The sequence below is a fragment of the Pezoporus flaviventris genome, unplaced genomic scaffold (assembly GCF_033815535.1).
Source record: "Pezoporus flaviventris isolate CSIRO_AGI_PZ_B2104156 unplaced genomic scaffold, CSIRO_AGI_Pfla_v1 ptg000036l, whole genome shotgun sequence".
In the NCBI taxonomy this organism is placed as follows: Eukaryota; Metazoa; Chordata; class Aves; order Psittaciformes; family Psittacidae; genus Pezoporus; species Pezoporus flaviventris.
In genome coordinates this window covers 7,143,643-7,160,999 of record NW_026892584.1, presented here as the reverse complement: position 1 = coordinate 7,160,999, position 17,357 = coordinate 7,143,643, and the positions used below count along the sequence as shown (strand labels likewise).

The window sequence follows — 17,357 nt, the reverse complement described above, 5'->3', positions numbered from 1 at the left end:
TAATTTTGGGTCACATTGGAACACAAATCACGCTAATCCTCTTAGTGTTAACAGTTAGCCTAGTATTTTTAGCCTCTGGTTATCTCCTATCCTGTTAAAGGGGTTTAATCTAATAAAAAAGAAAATGTAACATGACTTTTAATAATGAAGATTAAAAGAAACACTCTAATACCATAGTGCCTATGCAGAGAGTCATATTTCAGGTTTTATTTCAATAAAAGCTGATAAAACTTACCTCTGCAAACCTTAAACTGCACACGCTTTTGGAAAAGTTTATTCTGTATTATGAACTTTGCTGATAAAACCTTACTGACAAGAGATGCAACAGGCAGGTGTAATACAGGCTTGCTGTATCACCACCTAACAGTGGCACAGTTCCTTTGGGGTGGGGGATCAGCACTGTTTGTTTGGGACATACTGAAAGTACTCATCCCAGATTAAATCCCATGTGTATTTCTCAATTGCTCTTACCAATGTGGATATAGCTAAACCAACATACCTATATTGCTAATCATACCAAAAAGTCTGGAATGTTCCTCATAAAAGGGGAAAGATCTCTCAAAACCAAATCCAAAGCACCCAAATACAGCTTTACATGGTACATTTTCTGTGGTATCTTGAATAGTTTTAAATTACTACATTATATAGGAAAAAGATCATTTTAACATTTCATAAAACACACTTTCATGTAACAAATGAACAAGAAATGGAACATTTGCTGCAATTATGCCTTTAACTTAGTGAAGGTACTTGGGTTTGCAACTCAGTACTGGGTAAAAAAAAATTGTCAGGATTACCATTCAATCAGTCATTTAATTGGAAATATGCCAGCTTTTTCTACACCTCTTGTCCAGTGAGGTTAGCACTGGGACTCATGATTGTTCTGCATAGCAGCACTGGTTTTAATAAATATTGGACTGTCAAATACACAGAAGGATATAAAAAAAATATTTTCATATCTGTGCCCTTTTCTGTCCCGATCCCAGTAAATATGCAGTTGTTTCAAAAGAACACGCTACGCTAAAAGCTAAGAAGTAGGGATGGCCCATCACATCCAAACATACTTCTGGTCACCATCTGTCCATGTGTATGAATTATGCCCTTTCCCAAAGCTGCACGGTCTGTTTTCAAAGGAGAAATGCTCTGAAAACTATAATTTTATTTCAGCAGTCATTTGCTGTTATGCCATCTCTAGTTCCTAGAATACATTATTTTGTCACACTCATCACTAAAGCCATTCACTTAACTTGGTCTTCCATAAGGACAGATCCCTTCAAATATGTTTCTGTGACATTTCCCATTCCCAAACACCATCATCTGTCAATTCACTGGTTACCCTGTGAACTCTAATTTATTAACATCTGTGGTTCCTGTCTGTTTGGAAGCCCCTAGTACTCTTTTATTTCCACTAGATCCTTAAAGTAACTAATCTTCTTTATGCTTTGCTAACATTCTCTCATACATTACACAGTCAGCCCTTACCAATCCAAGCCCTCACTTTTTAACTTTTATAGTGCCTGCTACAGAGTTGCAGAAAAGTGCCGCTATTTTTTTTTCCATTAGAATTTATTCTGTTGTGTCTTTCTATCTTGTTAAGCATTGTTTTCACCCAATGAAAAAGTCATGGTGAAAACTGTATCCTTTCAGTCCCCTTTACTCTCATCTTAAACTATTCTTTTGGCTCTCTCTCCACACAGTTTTATAATGGAAAAATTGAAGAGATTTCAACAAAATATTCTATGGCCTGCCCTCCCTTCTCATTTGGCAGGCAGAAGTTTCTCATCAGTTTTCCCCAACAAGATATTTTATCAAAAACAGAACAGACTACATCTCCCAGTTCCCCTGCCTGTAATCCTCATCTTTGCACAAAAGTACAAGATCTACTTTATTCCATCTTCAGCAACTAGTATCTGAACATCTGACCCAAGAATTATGCTTGGTTTTCTTCAGAGATTTGTTTGAACAAAGGTAAGGCTGCACAAAGTTTTCATTTTTAGGTATCCAAAGCCAGAAGAAAAAAGTTTTTTAAAAAAATATAATTTTCGTATCAATTGTCAAATAAGGCATGGGCTTTAACAGAATTCCTGTCCCCTGGTTCTGGTATTCACTCATGACATGAGAGACACTCTCATGTGGATTCTAAGAGTTCAGCTCACACTGCAGACTTGCCCTGTGTTAGGGCATATTCCATTTACTTCCCACTCACCTTTTTCCAAAAAAACTTGCTGGAATTTGTTATCTTTGAAACTTCTGAGGCCATAATATTGAATCGGTTCAGTTGGTCAAGTTCAACTATTAGAATAGTACTGTCAAGCATACACATACACAGACATACACTGTCTCAAAAGATGAGGTTTTTTCCTGTGAGAAAATATACCCGACTCCTTGTACTTCTCTTTCATTTCGTATTTAACTTTACAGAATGTACTGTTCACAGACCACAGTGTGGAGGCTGTTCCCTTTGCTATTCTAGACACATTCCTGGGCACCTTTTTTCCTTATCTCTAAAATCTTCTTTCATGAGTTTCAAATGTCTTCCTAGTCAAAGCTGAAAATTAGTGCATTATCCAATAAATCCTTTAGTTTTCTTTGACACAGCCAATCACACAGTTCTTGGAACCTTCTCTCCCAACTTTCTCCATTTCTTTAATACTGACACTCTGGCCATCCCTTTAATATGCCACCCTCATCTTCCTCCAAATTTCTTCATCATTTCCACAGCAGCTGTCTCCCTCCTTTCTCCTTTTACATTATCTTTCTAGGAAACCACACCTGCAGAAACAGTCAACCCCTTTGCTACACCGACTGGTCACTTTGACAGAGGACACCATCTTGAACGCTGACCATTGGTATCTATGGGAAGACCATGCCCAAATCATCCTTTCTTTGCATTATAATACCTCAGGAATATAACTTCAGGATTAAAAAAAAAAAAAAAAAAAGTAAAAAAAATAAAAAAAAAAAAGGATGCAACTCTTATCAAGAGTCTCATTTGACATTTCACCTTGTGCAAAACATTTTGACAAGGTCAGACAGAACCAGACATCCTATAAAACCCAAATACAGATGCAGAAACAGTTTTCCAAGACTATTCCTTTCACCGTGTAATCCTTCTTTTTCTAAATTCCACACTCAGTTGTATCCCATTGAAACTGACTACATTCACAACTTAACACACCCACATTTCTACCTTGATTTTCTCCATGAGACAAACAATAAAACCCGAAGAGATACAAAGTCTGTTAACAACAGGAACAAACTTTGACATGCAGATACACTTGTGGCAACAGTCATTGTAATCATTAGAATATTTGACATTTCAAAGAGCTAGTTTGTCAAATACACAGCAAGAGGAGTTACATTTTATGTTATTGGTTGCAAGCAACAAGTAAAGGCTGATATGTTTCTAGGCTGCAAACTGTATCCAAATTTAACAATTTTAAGACACTATAAAATACATATTAACAGACAGGCTCTGCACTAGAAAGTTTATACCTCAAGTACTTAAGGACAGAGTGTAATTTGTTTCAAAAATAAGTAACAGACAGAAATAACTTGTCTGAGAATAGGGAATAGCATTAATTTCAAGCTACATAAATATTATAGACTCTTGAAATTGAGTCCTCATCTTTCTAGATGATAATGCATCAAAGGTACAAGATAGCTTGCGAAAGAAACTGGGGAGAAGTGGCAGTCAATCTGACAACCTAACCACAAGACGATTCTTCCTGTAATTAACAGTGTGCAACATGAAAGCAGTCTTTATCCATGAAATATCCCAGCCACCTTTATATTTGAGCCGAGTCCGGTAACTAGGAAAATTATCAGCTCTGCTTGCAGATTGTTTGGGCCAAATATCCTGTGTGTTTAGTTACAAAGGCCTACTCTTTACTCAAGGAAAAAAAATTTCTGATACAGAGTGCTTACAAGATCTCCAACAGTGAGAAGCACCTTGTAGATTCCAAATTCTGATTTGGTTTTCATGTGGGGAAAAAAAAAATAGAAATCCAGTGCTAAATATGCAACTGTCAATGAATACAATCTCTTTGATACCAGCAGCTGTAGGTACAGCTAATAGATTGCATCCAATTAATACTTGCAATCACCTACACAAAATTTGTACTGCCAATCAAAACTGAAGTCACACTGCTAATAAGCAATTCCTCTTTAGGGCCAAGATGAATACTGAGGTAAGAATACAAAAAGCCCATTTACTGCTTAAATGATATGAATCTCTGTGAGCAGAAGTATTAATATGATAGAACTCAGAAAAGATATTGCATTTGCATCATTTTTAGCCTTAATCATAGTGGTATTGCTTCCTTCTCTGTGTAGTTATGTATTTTTACAACAGCATTTAAGTATACTTGCATCAAAAATCTATTCAAGACTCTGTCCTCCCACCTCAAACTACATTGTGCTTACAGGATCCTGCTCACAGTCCTCTTTCCACTTCTACCCCAGAAAACAGCAATAGCTCCATCCAGTTCCAGTGTGCGCTCATTGCTGGTCGTACATACCTCTGTCATGTGCTCTTCTCCCCCACCGCATGCACACAGACCCCTTAGAATTGCTGGCTTGAACTTATTAATGAAAATACAAGCCAACTTGATATCATTGTTTTCTTACGTATTTAACTAGACAAAGAGTCTGCAAAATTTCGAATCAACAAATAACCAAAAACTTCAGGCCAGTACTAGCATTCCCTATTTTCCTCAAAGAGTAACTAAAATCTGCACAAGAGGAAGATTTTTCACTATTGGAACAATCAGCCATTGGAATAACCTCCCCAGGGAGGTGTTGAAGTGTTGGATTCCCCAACACTGGACACTTAAAACTGAGCTGGACAGGGTGCTGGAACACCTTGTCTAGACTGTGCTTTTGCCAGGAAAGGGTGCATCAGATGATCCTTGAAGTCCCTACCCACCTGGTATTCTACGATTTGATACATCTGGATTTTTTTTGTTCTTAATATGCCCCGGCTTGCAGAGGTTCATACAAACCTCTACATACAAGAGGTTTACAACAATCATAGAAAATATATCTAATGGAATCACAGTAGCAACTTAGCTCTCAGTCATCAAAATATTCTTGTCATGATGAACCTGTAGCATGTATTCCACTGATCTTCCAAACAGTGCTCATTAAACTCACTCTTAAAATACTAATACTGGAAAAGAAACACTGTAGTTTTTTTATAAATAATTACAAAATATCCAATTAGTCCTTAAAGAATATTTACACCATAAATGTTCCGTGAAAAGCATCAAGTGTGTACATTCCCTCTGCTTCAAGAAAACCCTATGAAAACCTTGTCGTGTTTACTCAAATAAAGTCACACATTATGGGCTTACTTCTCTCTCCCCCACCCCCAAACAATCGATGTTTTATCAGCTCTGCAATGTTTGATCTCTCTCCAAGTCACACAAGAGTTTGGAAGATTTCACCTGTGTTATCCTTCTAAAATCATATATAAAATACTGCACAAAACACATACCTATGAATCTCATTTAAACTGTGCTTAATAAAGCATAAATATTTATTGTAAAGCATACCAGACTATTAGGAAAATAAAGAACTTGAGATCTCTGTTATTTCTGTTCATTTCTAGAGATAACAAAGATATCAAATTCTGGAAGTCTACCAAACAGATACATTTTATTACGAACACGTATGATTTAAGTGCTGCCAATAAATTCTACGTCTTCAGTTATGGTTGACGCTTATGATGTTACTTAAAGAATAATAAATGCCTTAACTTGAAATATGTGCATGCCTTCAGGAAGTGAGGCAAATACCAACGGAAGCATTTAGTAACTTGCATGAGAACAAATATCTTCTATCACCTAGGAACGTTAATGAAAATGTATTTTCTGGGAGTTTCATACTGCAGACAAATGGGGGGGGGGGAGGGGGGAAGAAAAAAGGAAAAAAGAGAATACTCACTATCCAGAAGAGAAAGTAAATTATTATACAGTATTCCCTACGTATCTTAACTGCTAGTACAATATTTTAATGTGTCTTTCATAGTATGCATTTGATAATTTCAAACTTATTGAATGAGTTGTTTCTGAAGCCTGTTACAGCATACTTGCATTTCAGCCTCCCAGGCAAAAACAATTACCACTGTATTACTCTATCGTGCAAGTGCAGGGAGAGAAACGCTCGGAAACTACTCCACCGTTTCAGATTCACCTCGTATTTTCTCACACCTATCTCACAGTCAATCACATCAAGTGCATTACGGAATATATATCAAAGGAAAATTAGAAAATTTAATTTAGTAGCCATCAATTTCAGCCACAACAGTAGTAGATGGGGGGTTCTGTAGCAACAATCACTTCCCAGAAACTGTTCGTTCGCAAGTTTAATGAATACACTGTCCTTATTCTCCTTCCTATAACGGGCTGATAATTCACTTGCAGCAGCCTCGGGCCAGTTCCACCACAACACAACTCGATGTTCCTGCAGTTCACGTGCAAGTTCCCAAATAAAAACAAACCTCGCCCCCTCCCCCCCACTACTCCCCCTCTCGGGGTTTACACTACAAGAAACAAGACTCATTGAAAAGTTTTCCGGGAGGTAGAAACCAACAGAGTTCCATTCAAGAAAACTGAGCGTTTCGGGCATCCCTCCAGACTCTACTGAACAGCTCTCTCTTCAGTAAAAAAGGAGTTTAAATCACACCAACTCAAACCCAGTGTTAATTTATGTGAAACGAGGAAGAGAGACAGACAAGGATATCTGCAAGGCAGAACAGCTGCTACTTAGACAACACCACCATTTGATAAATCATGTCCCTCAAAGCCTGGTATTTCTTAGGCACTTAACAATCATTTTGTCGACAGAAAGCGGGAAGAACCAGTTGAGAGCAGCTAGAAAGCTGTGGTTTCTTTCTCAAAGTTTGTCAGAAGCGGAGGAGGTGGGCTTTGGAAAAGAAGCAATCAAAATAACAAGGTAGCTGATAGCTGAAGATGTTTGGTTTGGGGTTTTGCTCCAATCAATAAGTATTACTTTTTAATATTTAAGATCGTACAAAAAGCGAGCGAGCTATAGCAAGCATTATTATTGCTTAGCTTCTATAGAGACATAAAGTATTATATCGATTCTACAGAACCGAGATGAGAAACCCGCTAAGGAACTAACATTCCTCTAACAGGAGCTTGTCAGTTAGCCAGATGTCCAGCACAAACACAGCGGTTAGGAAAGCGAGTGGCGCTCACTCCTCAGAAAGTTTTTTCTTCCAGTTTCGGAGACACCTACCTGCTCTCTGGAAATGCAAGGCAACGAGGGTCTCCTAAACATTTTGCAGCTGCCATAGTAGCTGGCTGAAGTCTCCCCTAAGGATACGCAGCTAGATCTTCTCCTGGGTCTGATCACAGGCACTTTTTCCTCCACGCTGGGGAGCCGTGAGCGGTGATGATGCTGGTGGTGCGCTCCTTGTCTCTGAGGGGAGATGCCGTGCTCCCCGCCACAGAGTGCCAGGAGGCAGCCTGCCACCCCGACTGAGCCGGCCAGCAGAGGTCTGAGGGCGGGGGACACGCAGGGAAGGCTGGTGAGCGACACCAGCCATACCAAGCTGGAGAAGACCAAGACGAGAAGGCTCCGGCGCAAATTCAGGGAGCTGTGCAGCAGGGTGAGCGCTGCCACCGAGCCCAGCACTGTCAGGAGCCTGCCTAGGACCATCTGCTGCTCGGCGGGGGACTGGGGCTCCTCTTCGTGCCCCTCTGCGGGCACCAGACACTGCAGCGCCACGAAGTCCCCAGAGTAGCAGCACACGGGAAGCGCCAGCAGCCACCAGCGGGTCGTGCCGCCGCCGTGCTCCCCGCGCCTGCCACCGGCCAGGGAGCAGGTGAGGAAGAAGAAGGCACAGGCGATGCTGAAGAGGGGGCTGAGGCAGCGGGCCAGGCACAGCAAGGCGTGCAGAGCCCGGGTGTTCCGCCAGCTCCTCCCGTCCTGCTGACCCCCTTCGCTGTCCCAGGATTGAAAGGCCAGGAGTGAAAGGACAACGGCGGTCAGGGCGCACAGGCAGAGCAGAGCCCGGCAGGAGGTGGAAAAGGTGGCGGCTGGGAACAGCAGCAGGGAAAAGAAGCTCTTCGAAGGGTCCTGCCTCAGGGGAGTCGCGCAGCTCTTCACGTAGCCGTTCCGCAGGCTCTCCAGACTGTCTCCGCCGCCGGGCAGCGCCAGGGGGGCAGCCGCCCCGCCGCCGTCCAGCTGCTGGCAGTGCTGCGGGGGTCGGCTGGGTCCGTGGTGGGAGGCGGCCGCGGGGGCTGCGACTTCTCCCTCTTCCCTCATGATGGTTGGGAACAGGGATGAGGCGCGGGTCGCGCTAGCTCCGGCCCAGCCGCGCCTCCCTCATCTCCTCAGGAGGAAAGCGCCGGGCTGAGCCTCCGCTTCTCCTGCGCGGGCAGCGGGGTCCGCAGCATGGTGGGCGAAGACGGGAAAAGAGAGAAAAGGTAAAAGTCTCGCCCGCTCGTCCGCGTTCCCCGAGCGGATCCAGCGGCGGGACTCGCTGTCGCCTCCCAGCGTCCACCGACGGCGGCGGAGCCCCGGTGGGGGTGAGAGAGAGGCGGTGAACAACTCCCCCACCTCCCGCCTTCTTTTCTTCTCTTCCTCACTCCCTCCCGCCGCTGCACACGGCGCGCGCAGAAGCCCTTGAGGCGGCACGCGCCCGGGGGCGGTTGCGCTAACGGCCGCGGGGGAGCGGGGGCGTGGAGGCGCGCGGGGGCGTGGAGGCGCGCGGGGGGGCGGAGGCGCGCGGGGGCGTGGAGGCGCGCTCGCGCTCCACGCCCGGCTCGCAGGCGCCGGCTCCTTCCCGCCGTCCCGTGCCCGACGGCTGCCGGCCCTGAGGCGACCGGCGGCGGCGCGCCCGGGTGCGCTTCTGTCCCCAGAGAGATGTTAGGAACATGCGCCCCTGTCCTCCGCCGCGGGCAGCGCGCCGGGAGCTGCCAGCCTTCCGCTGCGGGGAGGGGTGGCTGGACGAGAGCTGTGGAGACAGGGACGCTTGACGGGCTGGTGTAACTTTGTGCTTCATCTTGGTTTTCTGCTTCGAGGTGCCACCGGACTGTTGTTAGCGCACAGTGTGTGGAAGTATCTTCCCTCTTTGTTTTGTTTTGTTTTGTTTTGTTTTTTGGACTTGACAAGTAAGTATTCAGTAGAGTAATTCTCTACACTTGGGGTTTATTTCAGTCTTTGTTAGGTAATTTACAGGTTAGACCGCGTTGCTCAACAGGTTTGATTTTTTGCACAACTAATCCCTTTGGAATGGAGCAAAATATTAATTTAGGACCTTTTTAGACTGCTGCGAGTGAAAATCGGCAGCTAACGGGATTTTGAGTCATTCCTTTCCTCATTTATCCCGTTAGTTTGCTTCTCGAAGAGAGACTGCTGAGCACTTTTAAAACTGTGTATCTTTACCTCATTACTTAAAGTAAGTGTCCTTTGAGCCATGTTTCTACATAATATTGTAAGGCTTAAATTGATTTAGAAATGAGATCGGGTAACTTGGTGATGGAGGTTTTGGCTTGCTTATTGAAACAAGGATTTCTTGAAATGTACTCGGTGCCATTGCTCGTGATTTGCTACATTTGAATAGCACTCCAGCAGCGGTTGCTTTGGGGAAGCTGTAGTGCAGCAGGAAGTGCTGCTGCTGAAGACTACGGGCCTAAAAGTTGACAATATGCACAAACCTTCTAGCGTGATTACTTACAGCAAACACAATATGCCGTGACAAAGTTACTCTGTGTAACTTCCATAAGAAGATGGAAATAAGTATTAGATTTTTTTTTTTTCCTCCTGACAGATCAGATTGATGGAATTTTAATACTGCAATACACCTTCCTCTGTTAGAAATACCCCTCCTTACGCACTTTCCCAAAAAATGAATTCTGTCCTGAATTGGTACACGTAGTACCAACATGATAGTACAGAACCCATGTAAAAAAGTTTTCAAAAGGGAGAACGTGCAGTTTCTCCGGGGATTATATTCTTACATTTAGTCCTTTTCATATGTTAATGATATCAATTGGACCACAATCAAGTATATATGCAAATGTTTCCAAGACTCAAATGTATCTTGTTAGTATTTATTTGTTGATTCCTTTGAACTTTGCTATAAGTAAATACATTCCTGAAACAATTAGATAGTGTAGTCTTCATTAAAACATCTTATTTGAGTATACATGTCTGTAGCAGTGGACACTAGAACGTGCCCTTAATACCTCAAATGGAATCATTTGTGGCTTTAGTGCTTTCTGAATCAGAAGTGGTGTCTTATTTTTGACAGTTCTCAGTAGATTTTTATTCCACAAATTTGCCAGATCATACACTTTTTAAGTCCCCATAGGCTTTTGGCATTTGCAGGAAGAGGTCCTTGCTTAATGAAGTTTGGCTATGCATTGTTGAAATGTGGGGTGGTTTTGTGGTGGTGTTTTTTTCTGGGGGAGGGGGCTTTTTTGTGGGTTTTCCTGGGGGGAAAGTTATTGGTTTTGTTTGTTTTGTAAGTTTCCTATCTGTCTTTGCTCATTTTCCTAGAAGCAATGAACAGTTGCTCTCTACTCACCTTTGCTCTTCAGTTCATGATTTTCTGTATTTCCTCAGTCTTGTATTTCCCGAGCTGGAGAGCTTTAGTCTATGCTTTGGGAGATGAGGAGAGCAGGAGTTACATACAGTATTCAAGACATAACAGCAGTCAAAATAATGTTTTTTTTATGTTATTACCCATCTCTTTCTTTGTAATTCCTGTAATTTATTTGTTTTGTTTGGTAGGGAAGTGAGAAAGTGGGTGAACTGAGCATTGTTCAATGTTGGCCTGTTCAATGTTGAACAGATGTGGAACCTTGTCTTCATAGCATTAACTATGTAGATTCCAGGATCTGTTTTCTGTCTGTTAACATCTACATCTCCTAGATAATTTTAAAGGTGAGGTGGCAGGATTCTTTTTTTTTTCTGTGTTTACATTATGATTATCTACATTAAATTTCACCTGCTTATGCACTCCGGATTGTGAAGTTATATGCAGATTCCCTCAGCCACTTAGCTTCAACAGCATACTTCACCACCATACTGTTTTCAGATCATTTATTGTGATTCAAATAGCTTTTATTTCAGAGGTATGCCTCTGCAAAAACACCCTGAGGGAGTATATACACAGTTCATTCAAAAATAGCTGTTCTCTAGTATTATCTTTGTTGACTAATAGTACTCTTCCTGGCATATTCCAGGCCCATGTCCTGAGTAGTTTACAATCTGATTGTGAACAGTTTCAGTATAAAGAAAAGTTGGTTTGAGTAGTTTGGAATCATAGAATGGTTAGGGTTGGAAGGACTTTAAAGGTCATCCAGTTCTAAGCCCCCTACCATGGGCAGGGAACCACACTAGACCAGATTGCCCAAAGCCCCATCAAACCTGGCCTCGAACACTACCAGGGATGGAGCATTCACAACTTCCTTGGGCAGCCTGTTCCAGTACTTCACCACCCTCACAGTAAAGAACTTCTTCCTTATATCTAACCTAAATCTCCCCTGTTTAAGTTTTAAACCACTGCCCCTTGTCCTATCACTCTGTCCCTAATGAAAAGTCCCTCTCCAGCATCCTTGTAGGCCCCCTTCAGGTACTGGAAGACTGCTATGAGGTGTCCATACAGCCTTCTTTTCTCCAGGCTGAAGAGCCCCAGCTGTCTCAGCCTGTCTTTAAAAGAGTATTAATTAAATTTCTCCTAGTGACAGAATAATTTTTAGAATAAAACAATACCTTTTCATGTACTATTCTTGAAGCACATACAGAAAAATATAAAGTGTTGCACTTAAATTGGAATGAAAAAATAAATTTCAGGGTGATGTGATTTTTTTTTGTCATCTTATAATTTCACTAACAAAGAAGATGGGTAGTTTTGTGATTTGGGATGATTCTTAAAGTACCATATGACAGAATACCTGAACCTGTGTAACAGTTGCTATTGATGCCATGGCCTTGAAGTACAAACAAATGTCTTCAGTTGCTATTTGATAAGTTTAGAAATGTTATAGCCCAATTTTTATTTAAAAATACTGAGTTACTGTTGTCATTGTTCTCTGTTCAAAAACAGAATAACTAGAAAGAACAGAGAACACAACCATGACTCTCTTAATTCAAGGCTGCAATCTGGGCATCTTCTTTGTCCAGTTTCTCTCCTTGACCTACACATCCAGAACATGTCTAGATCTTACCACATCCACTTGAATATTTCTAAGTTTTAAGCATTCCCTTCTGTTTGCAGTGGACTTTTTTCTTTCTTTTTTTCTTTTTTTTTTTTTTTTTTAATGCTCTGGCTATTTTGTGCCCTGTAATCTCGGAATTCATGGGGACCACCCCTGTTCCAAATTGCCATGGTTTTCACCTCAAAGTACCTTTGCTGTCTCCTGTTCTTCAGACACATCAAATGCAAACATTTGTTTATTCCTTCCTAATTTAGTCCTGCAATTCTGATCACTTTTGAACCATGTGAACAACTTTTGCAACTCTTTAATAACTTTGGACACAGTTGTCCATCCCTTCACTTCAGAAAACTGTTTTGAGCTTTCCTTTGTATCAGCACAGAAAGGTTTATCAAATTCTAGGAAGTCCTCTTCAAAGTTTCTCTTCAAGCCTTCCATGTATTCAGCAAAGTAATAATAATTAGATCTAATGATTATCGTATGTAATTGTGCCCTGACTGTAATACTTGCCCTTTTTACATGGTGTCTAACTTGGAAACTTTCACAGGGTAGTATTTCGGAAAGCTATGAAACACATCAGTCTTCTTTAGGTTCTCCTTTTTGTGTAATTTTGTGACAGAATTGTCTCCGATATGGTTGACAGCTTTCTCAAGCACTGAACTTTATCTTGGCCAAAATGCAACTGTTCTATTTCAGATTCATTTTTAATAATGGGCTTAGACGTAATCAACTTCTTTAAACAAAGTATCCTTTGAAACTGAAAACAAAAGAAATTTCAAGTAGCTACATGGTTTAAATAGCTTGGCTTTCTAATCATAATCTGGGATTATTTGTGTAGAAATTCTTGTGCATGACTGAAGAATGGGTAAATTGATGCCTTGTTCTGGGAACAATATTCTACTACCTGATTACTGGTGTAGTATAAAGCATATGGGGAAAAAAAATACAAACCCACCACTCAAGAAAAACACCAAAAAAGAAAACCAAAATAAAAAAACCCAAAGGTGGGATCAGAGAACATACTTTACCTTGGAGTTTTACGTCTGAGTTAACAAATTACTGCATTTGCTGCTTTCCTTTAATTCATATCCCTAAGAAAGTTGATGCCCAAATACCATGTTTTTAATTATTTTTCCTTTGAATATTAGAGTTTCAGCAATTATTTTGTCAATTAATATAAAAACAGTTAAAGTGCAGGCAGTAACTGTCTGTGTGTACCACAACTTTGTTATCAGTTTTACATTAGACGCTTGTATAAATAAAGAAGTGACATTACTACAGCTACAATCAGCAAAAGAACCCTCAACAAACAAAGGCAATATTACGCCTCCAGAAAACCCATATAAGTATGGTTCACTTATGGAAATCAAGTCTTAACCAAACTGGAATTAACACTTGAGGAACACCAGCATTACATGCTATCTTTATAAGTTTGCATTGCGGCAAGCACTGCTGCTGCTGTTTGGTAAACTGCAGAAGTTAAGTGCTGCAGCTAGCAGCTGGAGCTGCATGGATGTTCTCATATTTATCTGTGGTTAATATATTTAAGGCAGGCTATGATATCAACTGCCAAGATGTGCAAATGTCTTCAGCCCTGAAATCCTAGAGAGATCTGTGGTGGTCCATAGGCAAGCAGGCATAACAGATACAAGTGACTGAAGGGTACCAAGATGCAGTTACTAAAGAAATTTTAAAAATGCAGGTAAAAGAGGCTTTTTGTGCAAGTGTATTCACTATGCATGGTGTCAGTATACTTGCAATAAGGTGCTGTTAATGTATTTGACATGTCTAAGGATGGGAGGAGAGAGATCCAGCTGTATCCACATTAAGCAAAGCATCTAATTTCAAAGGTAAGTCATGACATTTTCAATTTCCTCATGTAGCAGCAAAGACCAAGTTACTACAAATTATATCTTTTAGTTCAATTTGTCAAAAATGGGCACATGGCAAAAAAAAAAATGGAAAGGAGTAGTGGAAAAAAGTTGTTCCTTGTATGATAAGATGTCTCTAGTGGACATAGTGCTTGTCAGGTTAAAAAGTATTAGAAAGATGGAGCTGCTACAAATGCCATTGTTAGATGAGATTTCTTATTTCTGGTGAAGACAAATATGGGTGCCATGATCCAACCTGTAGATCAGCAACAACAAATTTTGAGGAGCAATCTGTAAGTAGCAGAAAGATTGCATCAGCCTAGTTAAACACTAACTGTTCAGAATCTAGAAGGATACAAATCTTTAACTGATCTCTCAAGTTTTTTCTAATGTTCATATATTTGTATTTATGAAGAGAAGCAGTAGTATGCTGACTTCTGGTACTGTACCCAGATGCTTCTACTACTGTATTTTTTTAAACCTAAGCTATCACTCTCCTCATCTGAACAAACTTGTCTTCTGAAATGGACCAACATGTGCATCTCCAGATATGCATGTAATGATGTACACCTCTTCAGCTGAAATGTATTTTCATCATACCCTAGCTCTCACTTTAATGGTGAAATTGTCAATAGACAATGATTTCTAATGTTTTACAAACAGGATGCATGTGTGCTGTGTGTTTTCAATAGTCAGGCCACGTATAGTCTACATATTCCATGAAATAACATTAATAGTGTAACACTTCATATTAGCTTTGTGGAAAGTTTTAATGGAATTGTATAACTTTTAAAAACATAATTTTTATGCAATCTATAATTAAAAAAAATTTGTGAAATTATTCAGAAATTACACATTGAAATAAATGAGGATGTCTTTGGCTCAACTTTTTTCCCCAAGGTACCATGAATTTGTCTGCTAATTTCCTAATAAAAATAAAGATAATGAGCTATCAAGTTCAACAAACAGCTGTCAAAATTCTGGCTTTAAGATATTAGAGAACTGTGTAATTATACATGGCAGTGACTTTTTTACATGAGCTTATTTGGAGAATAGTGGTTTATTTGAGTACGATTTGTCATCCTATGGTATAAGCAAAAGTGATTAATAATGAATTAATAATAAAAGAGTAAATAGGTGACTTTCTTCATATGTGGCATTTCTCTACAAAAAGTTTACTTTATGCTGAATCATGTTTTATTATAAAATCTACACCTTCAGTTAAATAGCATTAAACTTAAGAATACATACTAATATTTCAGTGGCAATTCAGTCCTTAACTTGCTAATTGAAATTTCTGTTTTGAATTGAAATAGAAGCATTTTATGGACTCTGTTTATTATTAGTGCTAAAGATTAGATCTAATAGGGAGCTGGTTTGGTTTTTCAGAGAAGTCTGACTTAACACATAAGAATCAGATGCATAAATATATCCTGAAAAAGATCAGAATCAGTCTGAGTCAGGTCATTTATTGCGAGGGAAGGAAAAAAAAAAAGGTGAGCTGAATCATTCAGTCAGCTTCTCTTATTTCCATGTCTTTCAGATACCCATTTTATTTACCCTAAATCATTAAGAGAAGTCATTGTTAATTAATATTCATTTAAATTCTGTTGAATTGCTAAAATTACATTATATTGTCAGCAGGCATGAAACAACCCAGTAAAGAAATTGTGCTGAGTTAGACCTCTTCAGGGTCTGGCCTGTGGTGTTTCATCACATGCTGGAGTATCATCTCAACTATTCTGTTTGCCTGTATTATTTCATTCCATTATGTGTATGAAACCCCTATGGGTTTAATGCATCCCAAAGTTCTTCAAACTTAATGCATTCTTATGGTAAGCATTGTAAAAGCCTGGACCTAGAAGAAAATGATATTACATATTCATTATTTGTCTTGTTCATAATCAAACTGAAACCTTTGACTTGAAGTATCAGGCTGCAGATGTCTGAATAATAGTGCCATGATAGCAAATATGTGGTAATATGTACAATATCTTACCTCTTGAATTAAAAAATAATATTACCTGGAATATTAAGAACTCAAAGATTATCATAAAGTATTATATACCATTATGTTCACCTCTGAAATGTTTGGAAATTAATTTCATTTTAGCATGCAAGATCGTGATGGTGTAATGAGAAAGTCTATGAAGGCAAATCTCCAGAACAAAACAGGTAAAGATAACAGAGAAGCCTAAGTGAATCCTGTAATTGTGACTTAGTAACTATTTCTTCTGGAAATTCAACATGACTTTAAAAGAATAGCATCATTATGCAATTAAACTAATTAGCTCATTAATGTGGAAGTATTTTGTCATTCTAACTACAGAAGGAATTCATCTGAGTAAAAAAGCAGACAGGAATAAAATGTGGTATGAGACAGAAATTGTCTGGTTTTAATATGATAAATGTATGTGGTTTATGTCTGTCCTCTCAAACCTAAGCACTTTACCAGCACTTCTTAGATTAATTTTATTGTTCTGAATTGTTAAGACCAAATTTTTCATCACACATAACCTGAGCCTTTGTTGTCTAGGAATTCATGACATGCAGTGAAAATGTTCCAGTTTCATCCAACTTGTTTAAGTAACCTTTCCTATTTAAGTCTACTCATTCAGCTAAAAGTTGCTTTTCTTCCTCATATAATGCAATAGGAGTGTTTAGCATTCATAATCAATACTGTGTACAATTGCAGTAATTTATCAGCCTGCTCTTGGTATCTCAGCTGAAGCTCCCACTGCCTTTCAGCATCCAGAGTTTATTGAAAGCAGTACCCATTGTGTGTTTTGGGCTTAAGGCAACTCAGAGGCTGAACTTACAGCATCCAAAACTGCACACCAACTAAAGATGTGAAATGATTTTGTAACTGATAGGTTTGCTGCTTTTGTCTCCTCTATGTGGTATAATGATACATAGTAATTATTTACAAACATTGAGGGATTGTATTTAGTTGTCAAAGGCAAACAAATGTAGGTAAAACAGCAGTTTTACCAGATCAAGTAACAGATAAGTGCTTTGATCTTTTAACTCAGCTATTCTTGTGCTCAAAACTAGTGGGGATTTCACTGAGGCATGATGTTACAGTAAGAGGAGGAAGAACAGTCGGATGTGAAAATGTATTTAAATATTTCCAAGATGTTATTTTTTCTTAGTTGATGTTCTTTATGAGTAAGAATACATAGGATATTTTAGAAAATACTGTTACTACATGGGGTTTACCCAAGCAGCAAAGACTAGTCCATCTCTCCCATGTTGTTAGCATATATGTGTTAACATGTACGAATTGACTACA

At 39.8% G+C, this 17,357-nt stretch overlaps 1 protein-coding gene across 2 annotated transcripts in view; it reads right to left on the bottom strand.

The window, feature by feature from the left end:
* PDE3B (phosphodiesterase 3B) overlaps nucleotides 1–8,561 on the bottom strand; it is a 100,887-nt gene extending 92,326 nt beyond the window's left edge. For both annotated transcript variants that reach the window (XM_061464255.1, XM_061464256.1), the window contains exon 1: nucleotides 7,264–8,561. In XM_061464255.1, coding sequence (XP_061320239.1) covers nucleotides 7,264–8,295 — 1,032 coding nt within the window. In that variant the 5' untranslated portion in view covers nucleotides 8,296–8,561. The remainder of the gene's footprint in view (nucleotides 1–7,263) is intronic.
* Between the last annotated feature and the right edge of the window lie 8,796 nt (nucleotides 8,562–17,357).